We start from the raw sequence: 16,694 nt of genomic DNA on the forward strand, positions 1-16,694 counted from the left end.
TGTCATTCATTGAATAACAAAACTTTATGAAATAAATATTAAAAAAAAAGGTCATTTTCAAAATACAGTCCAAATTAAAAAGCAAAAATATAATTCAATTGTACATATTATTATACATTTATACCTTGAACAATATTATTAGTACATATTAGACTTATATCATTTTCTTTTGAGACATACAATGCCGTATTTTGAAATATTGTTCTCTAGAATAATCTTAAAAATTCTAGAGTGATTTTTACTATTAAAAATTTTCAATAATTATCACTTAATAATACTTTATAAATTCAAATAAAAAAAAATCATTTTTACTATTTATACATCCTGGTAAAATTTATCATTATTTGTTGAAAACATATTTACTTAAAAAAAAAAATTTCAAGACAGCAAGTCATTTTCAAAACACAGGGAGAGAACACTTTATAAATATCTGTCAATAATTATCATCAAATAAATGATTTATAAACTCAAAAAGTGTCATTTTTTACTATTTCATACTTCTCATGAAAAATTTATCCTTAGCTGTTATATATATATATATATAATATTATATTTAACCTTCAAAAACTCCAAGACAATAAGTCATTTGCACAAAACACAAAGAAAACACTTAAATAATTTAAATTAATTATTCAACCACAACATGATAATTCATTACAAATCATCATCATCATCATTATTAATATATATCTATAGAGGACCAGTAATCTAAGAATGTTCCCTAAACTTTTAAATTTAGAACATAACAACTGTTAGATCATCATCTAACGTTTGTTGTTTTATTATAAATATAATCCCGGAGGTGTAGTTAGCATCACTAACCCCACCTCAGGGGTTAGTATTGAAACAACAGCCGTTAGATCATAAATGAGTGACCTAACGGCTGTCTGTGGGGACGTCTTTAGATTTATTTTCCAGAATCATCCACAGAAAATATATTGTCATATATTCCCTCTCTTTCTTTTTAGTTATCACATTTTGGCCATCCTCTCTATTTCTTTTTATTTATCACATTAGAAATTTTGTGCAACATTAAATAATTTTTCTAAATTTACTTTTATTTAATGTACATGTATAATTTTTAATAAATTATAATAAACTAAACATTAAATTATATACTCTACTAGTAGGGTTTTAAATAGGGAGTAATTTTGGAAAGTAATAGTTTTTTTATAAAATATAAGTAGTTAAATAATTTTAATCAATTTTTTTCTTAATCAATGTGAGTTAGATAAATGTGATATAACTAAAAAGAACGAAGAGAGTATATATATAAAATTAATTATATATATATATTATTATTATATATTATATATTATTTTATTATTATATATAATGCACACCCACACAAGAGAAAAATATCATCCATAATATGACCTTTTCTCACTGTTTCCCTGCAACTTTGCACACCATCCAGCCAACTCACCAACCACTTCCCCCACTCCATTGGCTATATCCTTCCTTTCTCTCCTTCCTTCCTTCCTTACTTCCTTCCAGAACTTCTCTCTCTTCGCTCTGTTTGATTACTTGTGTGACTCTGAAAACCAAAAAAAACAAGTTTTTGTGGTAGTTTGAGCTCTATTTTCTTTGGTAGAATCATAGCTAGTGTCATCTAGAGTAGTCTTTTTCCTGGGTAGAACCTTTGGGAGTATCAAGCTGAGTTTTTTCTCTTTGCATCATTGAAACTAAAAAAAAAAAGAAATGCGAGTTTTGGTAGTAGTTTGAGCTGTCTTTCTTTGGTAGATGGTTTAGGAGTATCAGATTGGGATGATTTTTCATGGTGTGGTAGTGGAAAGGAGGAAATACAAACAAGCTTTGGTGCTAAGGTGAGCTCTTTGTCTTGAGTTTGTGGATTGGTATTGTAATTATTGGGATATGTATGAAAATAGTTGAATATGTCTAAAGTTTGTGGGTTTGGGAGAGTTGGTTCTTTGTTGTGGAGTTTTGCATTGACCAGCCAAACTTGGAACTAGCTTCCACGTTTGGCTTGTCCATTGCATGAGTGATTGTGTATTGAGAGATAGAATACAAAAAGAAGATTGGTTTTTTATATTTGTTGTCTGGGTTTCTTGTGCCCAGGAGATGAGCTGAGCAGGAAAGACATGGACTTGCTGCTGTTTTGACTCTGGATACTGCGCATGGATCTTGAAGGTGGAGGGGTTCGCTCTGATGTTGTGAAGGTTTGGAATGAAATGGACTCATCTTTCCTTCTTGAATGTGTGATTTGGACTTTGGATTTGTGCTGTGCTTTGGAGTTTTTTATTTTATTTCTCTTGCATTGTTTTTCTTGATCTCGATTGGTTTCCTGTGTTTGTTTGTTTGATTTTAAGCTATAAAAATTGAATTTTTTGTTGGGTGTTTGGATGAATTGAATTTTTATTGTCTGGTTTGCTTTGCAACTCCAGGATTGCCACTTGGCATGATTCTTTGAACTTTTGTGCTGCTCTCTTAGATTTCTCTTCTTCATTTATTGGGGGTTTGGATTTTTATTTCTTATCTTATCTTCAAATTTGTTTTGGATGAGAGTTTGAACATATAGAAACTGAGTTTATGGTTATTTGATGAAATTTTCTCACTCATTCTTTTGTAATTTTTTTGGATAAATGGGAAGAAAGATTGAATTTTGGTGGTGTTTCTTCTCTTCATTTCAGAGAGAGTCATGGAGGACAGTGCTAACACTAGCTTACCAGAGCTTGGGGGTGGTCTATGGAGACTTGAGCACTTCCCCTCTCTATGTTTACAAAAGCACTTTTGCCGAAGATATAGAGCATTCTGAGAGCAATGAGGAGATCTATGGTGTGCTCTCCTTTGTGTTCTGGACTCTCACTCTCATTCCTCTTCTAAAGTATGTGTTCATTGTGCTTCGGGCTGACGACAATGGGGAAGGAGGGACCTTTGCTCTTTACTCTCTTCTGTGTCGGCATGCCCGGGTTGGGTTTTTACCCAATTGTCAACTTGCTGATGAGGAACTCTCTGCTTACAAAAAAACTGATGGTGGTCCTCATCTCTCCAATGGAGAGATTGCTGCCACTGTCAACTCCTCGGAAGCATCGAGTATGAAGAAGTTGCTTGAGAAGCACCAGGTGTTGCAACGGCTTTTGCTGATTCTCGCTTTGATTGGAACTTGCATGGTCATTGGAGATGGCATTCTCACTCCGGCGATTTCTGGTCATATTGATACATCGCTGTTTGTGTCATTTTAGTCAGACGTTTGATTGTTTGTTTCTTCTGACATTAGTTGTGCTATTGGTGCTTGTTCGCAGTTTTTTCAGCGGTCTCTGGACTTGAACTTTCTATGGCTAAGGAACATCATAAGTGTAAGTGAATTCTCTTTTCTTAAATTAGTAGCTTAAGGTCTGGAAAAACAAATTCTGAAACTATTTCATTGACATAAAGTGATCTGATAGCATGCTATTTGTATTTTATGTCATGTGCTTTGAATAATGGATGGGGTCTTATTGAAAACAATTTCGATTAGAACTGATGTCTTAAAAATAAGAGGTCAGAAATTAGTGGTGGAATTTTTGGCAGCACAACATTTGGCAAGAGAAAGACTTGCCCCAGATTTCTAAAGTTGTGTTGGCTGATGGAGACATAACTTTTGAGATGGAATCGTTTGTGATTTATGTGTAATTCAGTGCATATCTTAGAATGTTAACATGATGATATTGACTTGACTATTTAACTATTTACGGCACTTCTATGGATACAATCAAAGCTTATTTTCTTTTGTTTAAGAGAAAGATAAAGACTTGACTTAAGAGTAGACTTCATTTTACGAACATGCATTAGGATAAGGTTCATATGGTCAATAATTTGTGTATATATTATGGTGGCTGTTATTATTGTTTTTCTATTGTGTTCTTTAGATAATTATCTTCATTTGTTTAACTGCAGTTTTGTTATTCTTTGATCTGCAGGTGTTGAGGTTCCTGTTACATGTTTCATACTTGTTTGCTTGTTCGCTCTGCAACATTACGGCACACATCGGGTGGGATTCCTTTTCGCACCAATTGTTGTCATGTGGCTTTTATGCATCAGCTTGATTGGTGTTTATAACATCCTCCATTGGAATCCACACGTTTATCAAGCGCTCTCCCCGTATTACATGTACAAGTTCTTGAGGAAGACACAAAGAGATGGCTGGATGTCTTTGGGAGGAATATTATTGTGCATAACAGGTTTGTGAGTTTGTAATGATCAATCTTGTATTTACATAAAAGTTCCGTGCTTTGAACCTATCATTATCTAAATCTTCATTTTTTGTTTTTCAGGTTCCGAAGCAATGTTTGCTGATCTGGGGCATTTCTCTCAGTTGTCGATAAAGGTCAGGCTCTCCTTTATGTGGACAATTTAACAATAGTTTTTACTTAGTTCCTGTTTGATTTCTTGCTGAAATATCTTGGCATTATTCATAAAGGTGAAGTCAAAGCTGATTTAGTTTTCCTTTGAGAATTGCTCGTTTATTGGAACTTTCCGATAGAGAGCTCCACAAGGTGGAATCGGGATCAAGCTTCTTAAATCCGTGACTGAACTAAAATTTTTTGTGAACTGATGGACTCTAGGATAGATGTTTGCCATTGCTTTTTCGCCCATCTTTTTTTCAGTGACATACACTCTCAACTTCCTGCATCATGTTGCAAAACCGTATATGAATCAAGAGACTTTTGTTTCAAAACTGAGTTTGACTGTAGCAGAAGGCAAGATAATTTTCAGGACACTTCATTATGAGCTCAAATTAGAAATCATGATGATCACGGTAAAGTATGTGTTCATGGTCATAAACAACAGCATATAAAATTATAGTTTTGGCAAATTTTACTGCATTTGTGGTAACATATGCGACAGCATTCATCAAAAACTTTCAATTGCTGTATTTTTCACCTGGTTCTGAAATTTGAAAGAATGGGTGGAACCATTCTCATTTAAGGTGAACTAATTCAAGTATCTTGGGAAGCTCTACATAATTCTTGGTGACATATGATACCTTTGAGGATTGTTTTCACCAAAGAAAAACTTACAAAGGTCTCGTTTTGGTGACATTGTACTAGTACTTATCTCCTCGAGTATGGAGCATCGGTGAACTGTTTTTCCTTCAGCCTTCGTCAGACATGTAGATTCTTTGCTTTATTTATTGTAACCCAAATTTGTAGATGCTTTGTTTGCCTCTGTAATTTGTGGTATAAAACAGATTACAGAGATAAAAGGAGGTGAGGAGTTGTCCAACTTAGTAGTTTTTGGTAAAAACATGCCTATGGGTGATTTTTCTGCTGAGTATCATTTTAGACTAGAGAAACAACACAAAAGTAATGCCCTTTATCAATTATAAGTCCAGGTCCAACTTTCTATTTAGTTCCAGTTCTAGATTTCTCTTGTGGATGACTTATTTTTCGTCATGTTAGAACTTCGCTGTGACTGTCTAGCTTTTCATTGGGCACATATGTCTTCCTTGATGCATGTCAATATTTCTATCATAAAAAACTTTGGTGCTATTACTGACAGAGATAAGATTGATTATCAAGTGCTTCAATCAAATACTACCAATTTCAACTTGTTTCATTTTACTATGATTGCAAAGATAAATAAATAAAAGCAGCAAACAGAATCTTCCCAAAAAGTATCGGTGTTTAACTTCCAAACATTGAATTGTACAGACTTTAGAACATATTCTGGTGTCGACCACAATCTTCTCATCAAGAACATTGAGTTTCACTAGAGTAATATTCCAACATAATAACAAACATCGACATATGCATGCATTCTAATTTAGACTCACATGATTGTGCTTTTATATAGCAATTAAAAATGTACTTAAAGATCAGGAGCTGATGGTATTATTGACATTCTCAACATTCTAGAAATCATGATTGTTGGTAATGCATTCAGCGTGGAACATTGGCGCTACCTCTGTCTAATAAACTGCTATTCATCTGCAGATTGCTTTTACTACTATCGTTTATCCGTCGCTTATTCTTGCTTACATGGGACAAGCAGCTTATCTCTCTCGTCATCATATCATCGAAAGTGATTATCGAATTGGATTCTATGTCTCTGTGCCAGGTGCTTGCTTCTGCCCATACTCCTTTTCTTCTCACCATTGGATATCAAAATATATAAGCATAATTCCCATTTTGCTGACTTAAAATTTTTCGATCTTGTTAGAACAAATAAGGTGGCCGGTTTTGGCAATCGCTATACTTGCTGCTGTCGTAGGAAGCCAAGCTATCATTACGGGCACTTTCTCAATCATCAAACAATGTTCTGCCCTGGGCTGCTTTCCTCGAGTGAAGATAGTGCACACATCATCGAAGTTTCACGGGCAAATTTACATTCCTGAAATCAATTGGATCTTGATGATATTGTGCTTGGCTGTTACTATCGGCTTCCGGGACACTAAGCGCATGGGCAATGCATCAGGTATGAATATCACACATCTCATCTCCCTACTCAGTTTGAAAGCCGGAACAACTAAATCATTGCTAACGGTGTTCGGTATATATATTGCGCATGTATTGTTCTGATAGAGGCTTACTATAATGTGATCATGTATTGTTCTGATAGAGGCTTACTATAAGTCTATAATGTGATCGACATTTTTAATTTTGTAAATCAGGGTTGGCAGTAATCACTGTCATGCTGGTCACCACCTGCCTGATGTCCTTAGTAATGGTTCTTTGCTGGAACAAGAGCATCCTTTTAGCTCTATGTTTTATCCTATTTTTTGGTACGATTGAGGCACTCTATTTCTCGGCCTCTCTCATCAAGTTCCTCGAGGGAGCTTGGGTCCCAATAGCACTAGCTTTCATCTTCATGATCATCATGTATGTCTGGCATTATGGCACACTCAAGAAATACGAATTCGATGTCCAAAACAAGGTCTCAATCAACTGGCTCCTCGGCCTCGGCCCCACCCTTGGCATCGTCCGCGTCCATGGCATTGGTCTTATACACACCGAGCTTGTTTCAGGAATACCTGCCATCTTCTCCCACTTTGTGACCAACCTTCCCGCCTTCCACCAGGTATGATTTCGTCAAAGCTCTATCAATGAGAAACTTTTCCTCGATAAAATGTCTGAAACATGTCTCAATTTTTCGGTTATCAGGTACTCGTTTTCCTCTGCATCAAGTCTGTGCCAGTGCCGTATGTGCACCCGGGGGAACGGTTTCTTGTAGGCCGCATCGGCCCCAAAGAGTTCCGGCTCTATCGTTGCATTGTTCGATACGGGTACCGTGACGTGCACAAGGATGATTTAGAGTTCGAGAAAGACCTTGTGTGTAGCATCGCGGAGTTCATTCGTACTGAAACCAGCACTTCATTAGAAGAACCGGAGAAGGATGACGAAAGAATGGCAGTGGTAGGAGAAGGATTTCGGTTATGTGAGGAAAACGGCATTCCTGACGACGAAGCTGGCCCGTCCAATTCAAGGGAAATTCGGTCACCGGTTATAGTATCACGGAAGAAGAAAGTGAGGTTTGTATTACCAGAAAGCCCGGAGATAAACATCGCGGTGCGAGAAGAGCTCCAAGAGCTGATGGAAGCACGGGAAGCCGGCATGGCCTTCATTCTCGGTCATTCGCACATGCGAGCTAAGAGTGGTTCGAGCTTACTGAAACGGCTCGTTATCGATGTTGCTTATGATTTTTTACGAAGAAATTGTCGAGGCCCGGATTATGCAGTGAGCATTCCTCATGCCTCAACTCTTGAAGTAGGAATGATCTACCATGTCTGAGCTTGTTTTGGACTTTTGTTTTTCTTCTAGTTTGATTATCAATCACTTTGTACACATCTTTTGTTGTGCATATCTTTGATCAATGATAAATAGAGCTTCATAGCAGTGTATTTTGATTGTGTATGTTTGTGTTTATTTTTTTATATATATATATTTAAAGTAATTCATATGAAATTTTTGCAAAACTTTGAATCTGTGGACAAAAGAAAAGGGAAGAAAAACATGCTTGATTATGTTTATACTTTGAGAGACAAGATTTTAAGTGTAGATTTTATTATGGTTGTTGACATTGTGTTTTTAAGATTGGAACATGTTTGAAGGTTAGATGGCGAATTAAGTGTTGATGATTTAATGGTAGGTCAGGTGTACTGAAATTACGGAACTACCCCTAAATATTTGTAATTAAATGTATATATATATATTGACAAATAGATGATAAGTGTCCTCCAGTCAATGGAAGCATACTCAGGTCAAGAAAAGTCGAGGCGTGCACAGATGTGGAGTTAATACCTTACATACATGTACTCTCATTTTTATTGTGCTTGGGTGTTCAATCTTATATCTTATAGAAGGGATTACACGTCAGTAGGTCAAGAAACTGTTGACTATTTGTAATTAAATATGGGGCATAGAAATATGGAAAAATAATTATTTTTATTATTATTATTAATAAAATTAATGTAAATAGTTTACATGTATATATTTGGCAAATTGATGATAAGCGCTTTTTTTCTTTTAGAAAAGTCAGATATTGTATAAGCATGATGTTAATATCTCATCATATCAGTGTTTTGAGGTTTGATGTTAGTTTATTTCTAAAATGAACATTCTACATAAAAGATCCTATACTAATAAATTAGAGGCGGTTGGTATATATATTTATATATGTTAAGTAGTTTTTGTTTAAGGCAATTAACTTATAAGCATTTTAATATGGTCTTGTATGGAGGGTATTTTTTTGTCCCAAAAAATGCAACAATAACTTCTGAAAAATATGAAAAAAAGTGGTCCATAAATTTTGAAGCTTGAACTTAATTTTTAAAGTAAACGCTTTCAGATGAGAATTTTAAATTCTTAAAATAATTTATTTAATTAATAATAACTAGTATGAATGCCCGTGCTTGCGCTACTGGGCTTCATCTAAAAGTATTTGATAAATTAAATAAAATAAATACAAATAATAATAATATATATATAGATAAAAATAATGAAAATAAAATTATAATAAAAACACAATATATCTTAAAAAAACATTAAAAATATATAAAATCATGTCTATTTATATATGTATGAAAAATAATAAAAAACAATTAAAACAAAATTAAAAAACAAAAAGATAAGTATATAATATAATGTTTTATTATTATTATTATTATTATTATTATTATTATTATCATTATTATTATTATTATGTATTGAGAGGGGGATGATGGGTTGGTGTGGGACCCACTCAAACTAAAAAAAGAAACCAATTAGAAAATGTCAAATGGCAGCGTGAGAGGGATTTATGTATTGTTAATTAATATTAATATATATAGTTATATTATACAAATTCTTTAGGTCATGTTATATTAGTTTGAGTATGATTATTATTGATTATATTAATCTGAATTGTGGAATTATGTAGTTGTTTTGGGTCAACATATTCATTTCCCATAAGATTAATTAGTAATTATTTAAAAATATTAGCCATTGATTTTTATTAGTTAAATTAAATAGAAATCATAAGAAAATAATTCACTGTAAAAATTTTGCTTTAATGTTCTACAAAAATCTAATGTAAATATTAGACAGATACAATAAATTTAATGGAACAAGACATAATCACATATTAAATTTATTAAATATAAACCTAATTATTTGTTTTATAAATAATAAAATCGTATTAGGAGAAATATATATTTTTCTAAATCTAAATTTACTAATTTTTTCAACCAAATATAAAATCATTTAATTCATTATTATTGATGCATTCAGCTAAACATTAAATTTAACTTTCATGTATTTTAAAATATAAAAATTTATAAATATATTATAATATAAAATTCTTATATTTTTAACTACATGTAACTAAACACTATCAAAATTTTTTAGAGTCATTTTTTTGGTTAAATATCCACCATACATTAGCCTCGAGATATACAACATTGGACTAATCTCAAGGCCAAAGATCAAAGCCAAGCATCTAATTCCACCCACATAAATCACACGCATGTTCCTTTCTTATCTAAACTTTGTTAAACCATTAAAAAAGATCAATAATTGTATAAAATGAAGAAGAAACAAAAATAAATAAATTATAAATAAAAAATAAAAAAATTAATTAAAAAAAAAATTCAAGGGACAAACTTGAAAAGGGATGCTTGTCATTCTCTAAACATGAGACCAAAATACTATTAAGACCCCACTCAAGGGAATCTAATGAAATCACACCATAATTAACTATAATTAATTAATTAATTAATTAACTAATAAACTTTGAATCTTGATTCCCTTGTTCTACAACTCACATTTTAAGTTTTTATCCCAAAAAGATCCAACATTATATATATATATATATATATCACTCAATCTTGGCTTCATTCTTCAATTATGTAGATTTCTAACCAAAGTATATTTTTTTCCAAAAAAATATATATATATATCTATATATATATATATATTAATTGCAAAAAAAAAATTATAACACAAAAACAACCTCTGAAAGCCTATTCCAGTTTTTTAATAACTATTTGCAAAGAGAAAATATCATCTCAACTTTAAAATAAATAAATAAATAAATGAGAAAAAAATTTATTAAAAAACTTTTCTCATTCTTTTATCAATATGAATATATTCAATTAAAGACCTCCAAATCAAGCCACAAAAAATTTTCTAATGTGTGAAAGTAAACCCAAAAATTATATATATATATATATATATATATCAAATATATATATATACTCACATGTTTGGAGTGAAACTTTATTGTTACTATTAATATGAAAGGAATAAAAAAAAAGTATTAACATATATTGAGATCTAGTGCACATAAATAAAAACAAAATAAGAAAGCTTAAAAAGATGAGAAAGGGAGGAAAAAAGCAAAATTATAAATAAAGAATCACAAAAGAGCCTTGAAAATTGCATATAATAAATAATTATAAAAAAAGAGAACCCAACCTTGAAAAATGTGAAGAGATAATAGAAACTAAATAAATAAATAAATAAAAAGAAACAAAAAAGATGATGCCCCATTACTTTATCATATTCCCCACCTTTGCATGAATACTCATTCCATCAAGACATGACAAACCATAAACTATTTATAATTATACTAAAATTATTAAATAATTTAATTTTTTTATTATAATACTAATTGTGATTTATTTAATTAATAGAGTTACTAATTAATTTTTCTTTAAACAATACTACTAATTTTATTTATTTTTAATTAATCCTACCAAACTCATTGTCAATATATCTATGACAATCACTATCACAAAATCATGCATTAATTAAGTCCTTATCATACTTTGATTAACATAGATTTAATATTATTTTATTTATTTTCTCCCAAATAAATTTTAATACAACCAACTAATTATCATTACATTATTTAATAATATTAAAACATAATGTATTCTTTTATTTTTTAATGTATACCTATCTAATCTAAAAAAATTATATTATAAACAATAAATTTATTTACTTATGTATTACATTTCATACTCATTTATTTATTATATCCATTTTATTTAAAATACTAAAATTATTACAATGTTAATTTTTATATTTTTTATATTATTTTATATATTTTTAAATCCCAATATTTATTTTCCCATAATTAAAATATAACAATTTTTTTTTTTTTAATATATTTCTCTCTCTCTCTCTTTTACCTCAAAAAGCTTTTCTCTTTGTCTCTCTCTCTCTTTGAGCGCACAGTCACTCACCACTCAACAATGTGATGAGTGTTTTCATGGAGGTTTTCTCACCATCAAACCACCAATCAATGGCTTCGAAAGCAAACCAATCCATTCTCCAACTATCTGTTTCTCTTTTCCATGAGTGATTGATCAAGCTTTGTTGTATTTCTCTTGCTTTTTTCTCTTCTTTGTTTGCTGTCATTGTGTTGTGATTTTCAACAATGGAGAAGAAAGGGGTGGCTTTGGTGCTTGTCCTGATGGTCTTGCTCTCCGGAATCGCCGCAGCATCAGCTGTAGACCCAGCAAGTTCGTCCCTTTGTTTCATCTTCAGATTCTGATGAGATTTTTCTTCGCATTGCTGTGTTCAAGCTGAAATCTTGCTTTCTTTCTAGGGATTTTGAGTAGCTTCTTCTCCAATGCGCTTTCTGCTCTTCTGAAGCGGCTCTGGTCGCTTACTTCTACTGCAAAGACTGGTACTGCTCTTGCTTTTGTTGATTTTAGTGCTTGATAACTTCGATTTGGGTTGATTTCAAAGGGGGGTTTTTGCAGCGGCGGTGTCAAACCGATCGATGATGAAGTTTGAGAGTGGGTACACTGTTGAGACTGTGTTCGATGGGAGTAAGCTTGGGATTGAACCCTACTCTGTGGAGGTTGCTCCGAGTGGAGAACTTCTCATTCTGGATTCCATTAATAGCAACATCTACAGGATCTCGCCGCCATTGTCCAGATGTGAGATGTTTTCTTTGCTCTTTTGTTGATTTTCTCTTTTACAAGCATAGAGACAATGCCCTTTTGCCTCTGCTTTGCATCTGTCATTCTGCATTATTTACTAGTTTTCCTTTTGTTTGTGGAATGATTATGATGAATTTTGTGTGATTTTATCTTGTATCTTGTGTTTGGATTGAGTGGGAAGTAGAGTAAAGGGATAAGAAGAAGAGAGTTTGTTTTCTTGTGTTTGAAATTGAATGAAGAAATTTTTTTTACTTTCTTTGTGATGTGAGAGCTGATTTCTTTATTCTTTTTGTTGATTGATGCTTGCTGATGAAGTCATTGGTTTTTTTCCCAAGCATAGTGACAATGTCCTTGTTGTTCTGCTTTTATTTTGTGATTGTGCATTGTTTAGTAATTTTCCTTTTGTTTTTGAAAGATTATGATGAATTTTGTGTATTTTATCTTGTAAATTATGTTTGGATCGAGGGAAAATAGTGAAAAAGGGTAGGCAAGAAGTAGATAAGTAGATAATTTGTTTTCTTGTGTTTAAGATTGAAAGAAGATGATTTTATTGTGTTTGGGATGTGTGCTGATTTCTTTGCTGTTTTTGTGGATCGTTGCTTGCTGATGATCCTGTTGTTTTTCCTACAAGCATAGTGACAATGTCCTTTTGTTCTGCTTATGTTGTTAATTAATTTTCTTTTTGTTTGTGGAATAATTTTTGATGAGTTTTGCCTAATTTTATCTTGAATGTTGTGTTTTATATTGAGAGAAAATAAATTAAAATGATATAAAACAACAAGAGAATTTGTTTTCTTATATTCGAGATTAAATGGAGATAAAATTTTCCCTGTAACCGTACAAAACCATAAGGACCATTCTAATGTAGTTTGTGTGGAATTTGCTTGTCTTTGCATCTGGATTTATTTATTCAAATTGATAGAGCTAGTAATCTTTCGGAGTTTTATTTGTTTTGTCCTAAAATTTTGAAAAGTATTTGGGCATTTGTAACAATGAGCAAATATTGAAGATTGTCCTGCCCATGGTTATGATCTAAAATGATATGCCATTGGTTTGTAGATCCCAATCAGGCCTTAAAATACTGATCTTATTATTGCCTTTAATTTGTTTTCTCCAATATGTAACATGGTGGCAGATAGTAGAGCCAAACTTGTCGCTGGATCAGCTGAAGGGTACGCTGGTCATGTTGATGGGAGGGCAAGGGAAGCTAGGATGAATCATCCAAAGGGTTTTACAGTGGATGACAGGGGAAACATTTATGTTGCTGATGCAATGAATACAGCCATTCGTAAAATCAGCGACACTGGTAAGTAAATAAACTTTTTCACTCCGGCGCTGCAAATCTTTTCTTGACTGATTTGCCTAGAAGTCTTATAGAAGCTGTACCTGCTTGGAGCATCCATGTTCTTGTAGCTGATGGTCATGCTAGTGCAACACTTATACTGGATAATTAAATTTATATGCTTCATTTGCCATTAAAATGTCCGATTGTAAAGAAAATTGATGTTACATTTCAGATTTTCATCTGGAAGTCATGCTTTAGTTATGGAAGGTTTGGTTTCACGAATAAGATGCATGTCGTTTCATTGACAATCTTGTTGACACATTTCTGCTTTTTGAGGTTGTGTGGACTTGATTATCTTTATCATTTCAAAATATATGCACATTCACTTTTCTATGTCCTATATGGCCAAACTTGTTATGTTTTACAAAATAGTGCATTTTGCCTTTTGGTTTGGACCGAATTTGGATTTGCCTACACAAAACAAATTACTTTGAATAAACAAATGAAGGAAATTGTCAATAGTTTGTGTCTAAATATTGCTTGCATTTTGGCTCAGGGGTTACAACAATTGCTGGAGGAAAGTGGAGCCGAGGGGGACACATCGATGGGCCAAGTGAGGATGCAAAGTTTTCTAATGACTTCGATGTAGTTTACATTGGAAGCAGCTGCTCTCTTCTTGTTGTGGACAGAGGTAATCAGGCTATCCGGGAGATCCAGCTCAACTTTGACGATTGTGCGTACCAGTATGAAAGTGGTTTTCCTTTAGGTACACTCTTTGTTAATTACTTCTTAAATAAAATTCTTCATAACTCAACCCATTTTTGTGAGGGCATTTCCAAGATCATGAAATGGTGACTCTCCTTTTTCTTGCAGGAATCGCCGTGCTTTTAGCTGCTGGTTTCTTTGGATACATGCTTGCTTTGTTGCAGCGCCGTGTAGGGGTGATGGTTTCATCCACAAATGTAAGTACTAGTCACTCATTGCAACAGCCAATAAATGTGGTTTTCTTCGGTCTACTCGCGCTTGCTTTGCTTTTTGCCATTCCTAAATCATTTTTCTACAGAGCTTAGTAAGAGGAATATCCCAAAGCCAGATTGATGAATGCAGTCTTTGTAATCCATAGCCTATTCAGCATTTGGTATTATAGTGTACCAACCCATTATTACGCTTCATTTGTTGCAACAGCTCGATTAACATCATCCAGATGCCTCCGCAACATTAGCCGACCAAAATGGATGAATCCGATTGAATCACATGCTGCATAATTCTGCAGGTTCTTTTGCATGATATTTTTTTCATAAATTTGGCAATGCCTGTAGTCTATCCTGCATCGGATAGCGTTACTGAAAGGCTCGCTACATGATAGTTCAGTACCATTGATTTTTCCTGTAAACCTTTGAGTAAATGAACCAACACTGGTCTATTCTTTTGGCTGATTTTTTTGATTTTTTTAAAATCTAAGGTGCACTAAAACTACTGTTTCAAGCTTCCGCCGGAGTGAACTGAAGACTGGCCAATAGTTAGATGCTTTCAATCAGTTGATAGATGAGGATTACTTTTTTTTTAAAAAAAAAAATTTAACATTTGGTGTTCATGTTGCAAACTCTCGATTACAGGAACTAAGAACTCCAACAAAGACAGGCATGCCTCCAAGTCCATATCAGAAACCGATGAACCAATCAGTCAGGCCACCGCTAATTCCCGATGATGATGCTGCTCGACAAGCAAGAAGAAGGCCTTTTCACATCAATGGGGAAGCTTATATCGGGTGGTACTTCAGCAGTAACTGAAATACTCGGCGGAATGTTCTCTATTTTCAGACGGAAGCCAAGGAACAATGCACACCAAAACCAGTATCGTCACCAGCAATGGCGCCAACCAAACTCATGGCAAATGCAAGAGAGCTTCGTCATTCAAGACGAAGATGAGCCACCACCACCGCTTGAGACCAGAACTCCGACTCCCAAGAAGACCTATGCTTTCATGTCAAAAGACTCCGAAAAAATTCACCAGCTCCGTCAAGGCCGAGCTTACTTCAACGAGTGGACCGGGGATGACAACAAACAACAACAACAAACTCATCAGCAGCACCTGAGACAACACAGGCAATACTCTTCCGGCCCTCAAACATTCTATGAGCAGAGCTGTGAGACGACGACGAACGAGATCGTATTCGGAGCTGTTCAAGAATCAGATAGCAAGCGCGGCGCGGTTGAGATCAAGGCAGTGAACTATGGAGATCCTTATTATGAGCATTATGGATTGCGCTCTCGCTTCGATTACATGAGTTACAGCAGAAATTATTAGAGTTTTTATCTGTCTTTTAACATGATATGGTTTTCGAATATCGGTTTCGGTCAGTTTGTCTGATCATTGTGAAGATGTGTAGGGAAATATGAAGGTGCTATCTTTGTCTGTGTTATACTGGATTGAATGAACAATGTTAAGAAGCATTTACTAGGTTTTAAGTGGAAATATTTGAGTCTTATTATCAATATTTCTTTTCTAATTCTTCATCATCTTTTTTTTTTTTGTTATTATTAATTTGGGATTTGGGAGTTTTACATGTGTGCCACTGAATAATTTTGAAATTACATATTTGCTCATGAATAAAAGATAATTGCACACATACACTTGCATAATGCATATAATTGTGTATATATCTCCTTGCATAATGCATATAATTGTGTATATATCTCCGGTGTTCAAATTGGTTGAAAAACCTGTTAACAAACAGTAGATAAATAAAATAACCATTATAGTCTTTGCATATATATTCTAGTGTAAAATGACAGGGTTATTTTGGATCTTTTGTATATCTTAATCAAAGTTATAATTATAGTTAATAAAATTTGATTAATTTCTGTTAACAAAATCTAATAATAAGAGCATATTCGTAATTATTTATATTTTTCAGGGCTATGCATATAATTATGTTTTTTCAGAAGGTAAATATGCAATTATAGAATTTTGAAGGGTTTATAATCAATTTTTTCTATTAATTTTTGTTGGTCTTTGAAAATGATTGTTGAAAGTTTT

At 33.1% G+C, this 16,694-nt stretch overlaps 2 protein-coding genes across 2 annotated transcripts; both read left to right on the top strand.

The window, feature by feature from the left end:
- Window positions 1-1,375: 1,375 nt before the first annotated feature.
- On the top strand, window positions 1,376-7,844 carry LOC120278969 (potassium transporter 6). The gene is made up of 10 exons (XM_039285765.1): window positions 1,376-1,826; window positions 2,080-2,180; window positions 2,652-3,168; window positions 3,264-3,317; window positions 3,921-4,181; window positions 4,275-4,327; window positions 5,937-6,060; window positions 6,163-6,417; window positions 6,614-7,020; window positions 7,104-7,844. The coding sequence occupies exons 2-10, from the start codon at window positions 2,139-2,141 to the stop codon at window positions 7,728-7,730; spliced, it is 2,340 nt and encodes a 779-aa protein (XP_039141699.1). The 5' UTR covers window positions 1,376-1,826; window positions 2,080-2,138; the 3' UTR covers window positions 7,731-7,844.
- A 3,767-nt stretch (window positions 7,845-11,611) lies between these two features.
- On the top strand, window positions 11,612-16,152 carry LOC120279378. Its single transcript, XM_039286310.1, is given in 8 exon segments — window positions 11,612-11,944; window positions 12,031-12,111; window positions 12,188-12,367; window positions 13,506-13,676; window positions 14,212-14,421; window positions 14,529-14,617; window positions 15,272-15,369; window positions 15,371-16,152. Coding segments are annotated over 8 exon segments (1,506 nt in total). The 5' UTR covers window positions 11,612-11,859; the 3' UTR covers window positions 15,963-16,152.
- Window positions 16,153-16,694: the final 542 nt, after the last annotated feature.

Source organism: Dioscorea cayenensis, chromosome 16 (genome assembly GCF_009730915.1).
Source record: "Dioscorea cayenensis subsp. rotundata cultivar TDr96_F1 chromosome 16, TDr96_F1_v2_PseudoChromosome.rev07_lg8_w22 25.fasta, whole genome shotgun sequence".
In the NCBI taxonomy this organism is placed as follows: domain Eukaryota; kingdom Viridiplantae; phylum Streptophyta; class Magnoliopsida; order Dioscoreales; family Dioscoreaceae; genus Dioscorea; species Dioscorea cayenensis.

Bases quoted from the DNA above. Each gene is read 5' to 3' on its own strand.
- LOC120278969 (XM_039285765.1), top strand. From the start codon at position 2,139: ATGGATCTTGAAGGTGGAGGGGTTCGCTCTGATGTTGTGAAG. The intron at 4,328-5,936 runs GTCAGGCTCTCC...ATTCATCTGCAG, and splicing joins TCTCTCAGTTGTCGATAAAG to ATTGCTTTTACTACTATCGT. The intron at 6,418-6,613 runs GTATGAATATCA...TTTGTAAATCAG, and splicing joins GCGCATGGGCAATGCATCAG to GGTTGGCAGTAATCACTGTC.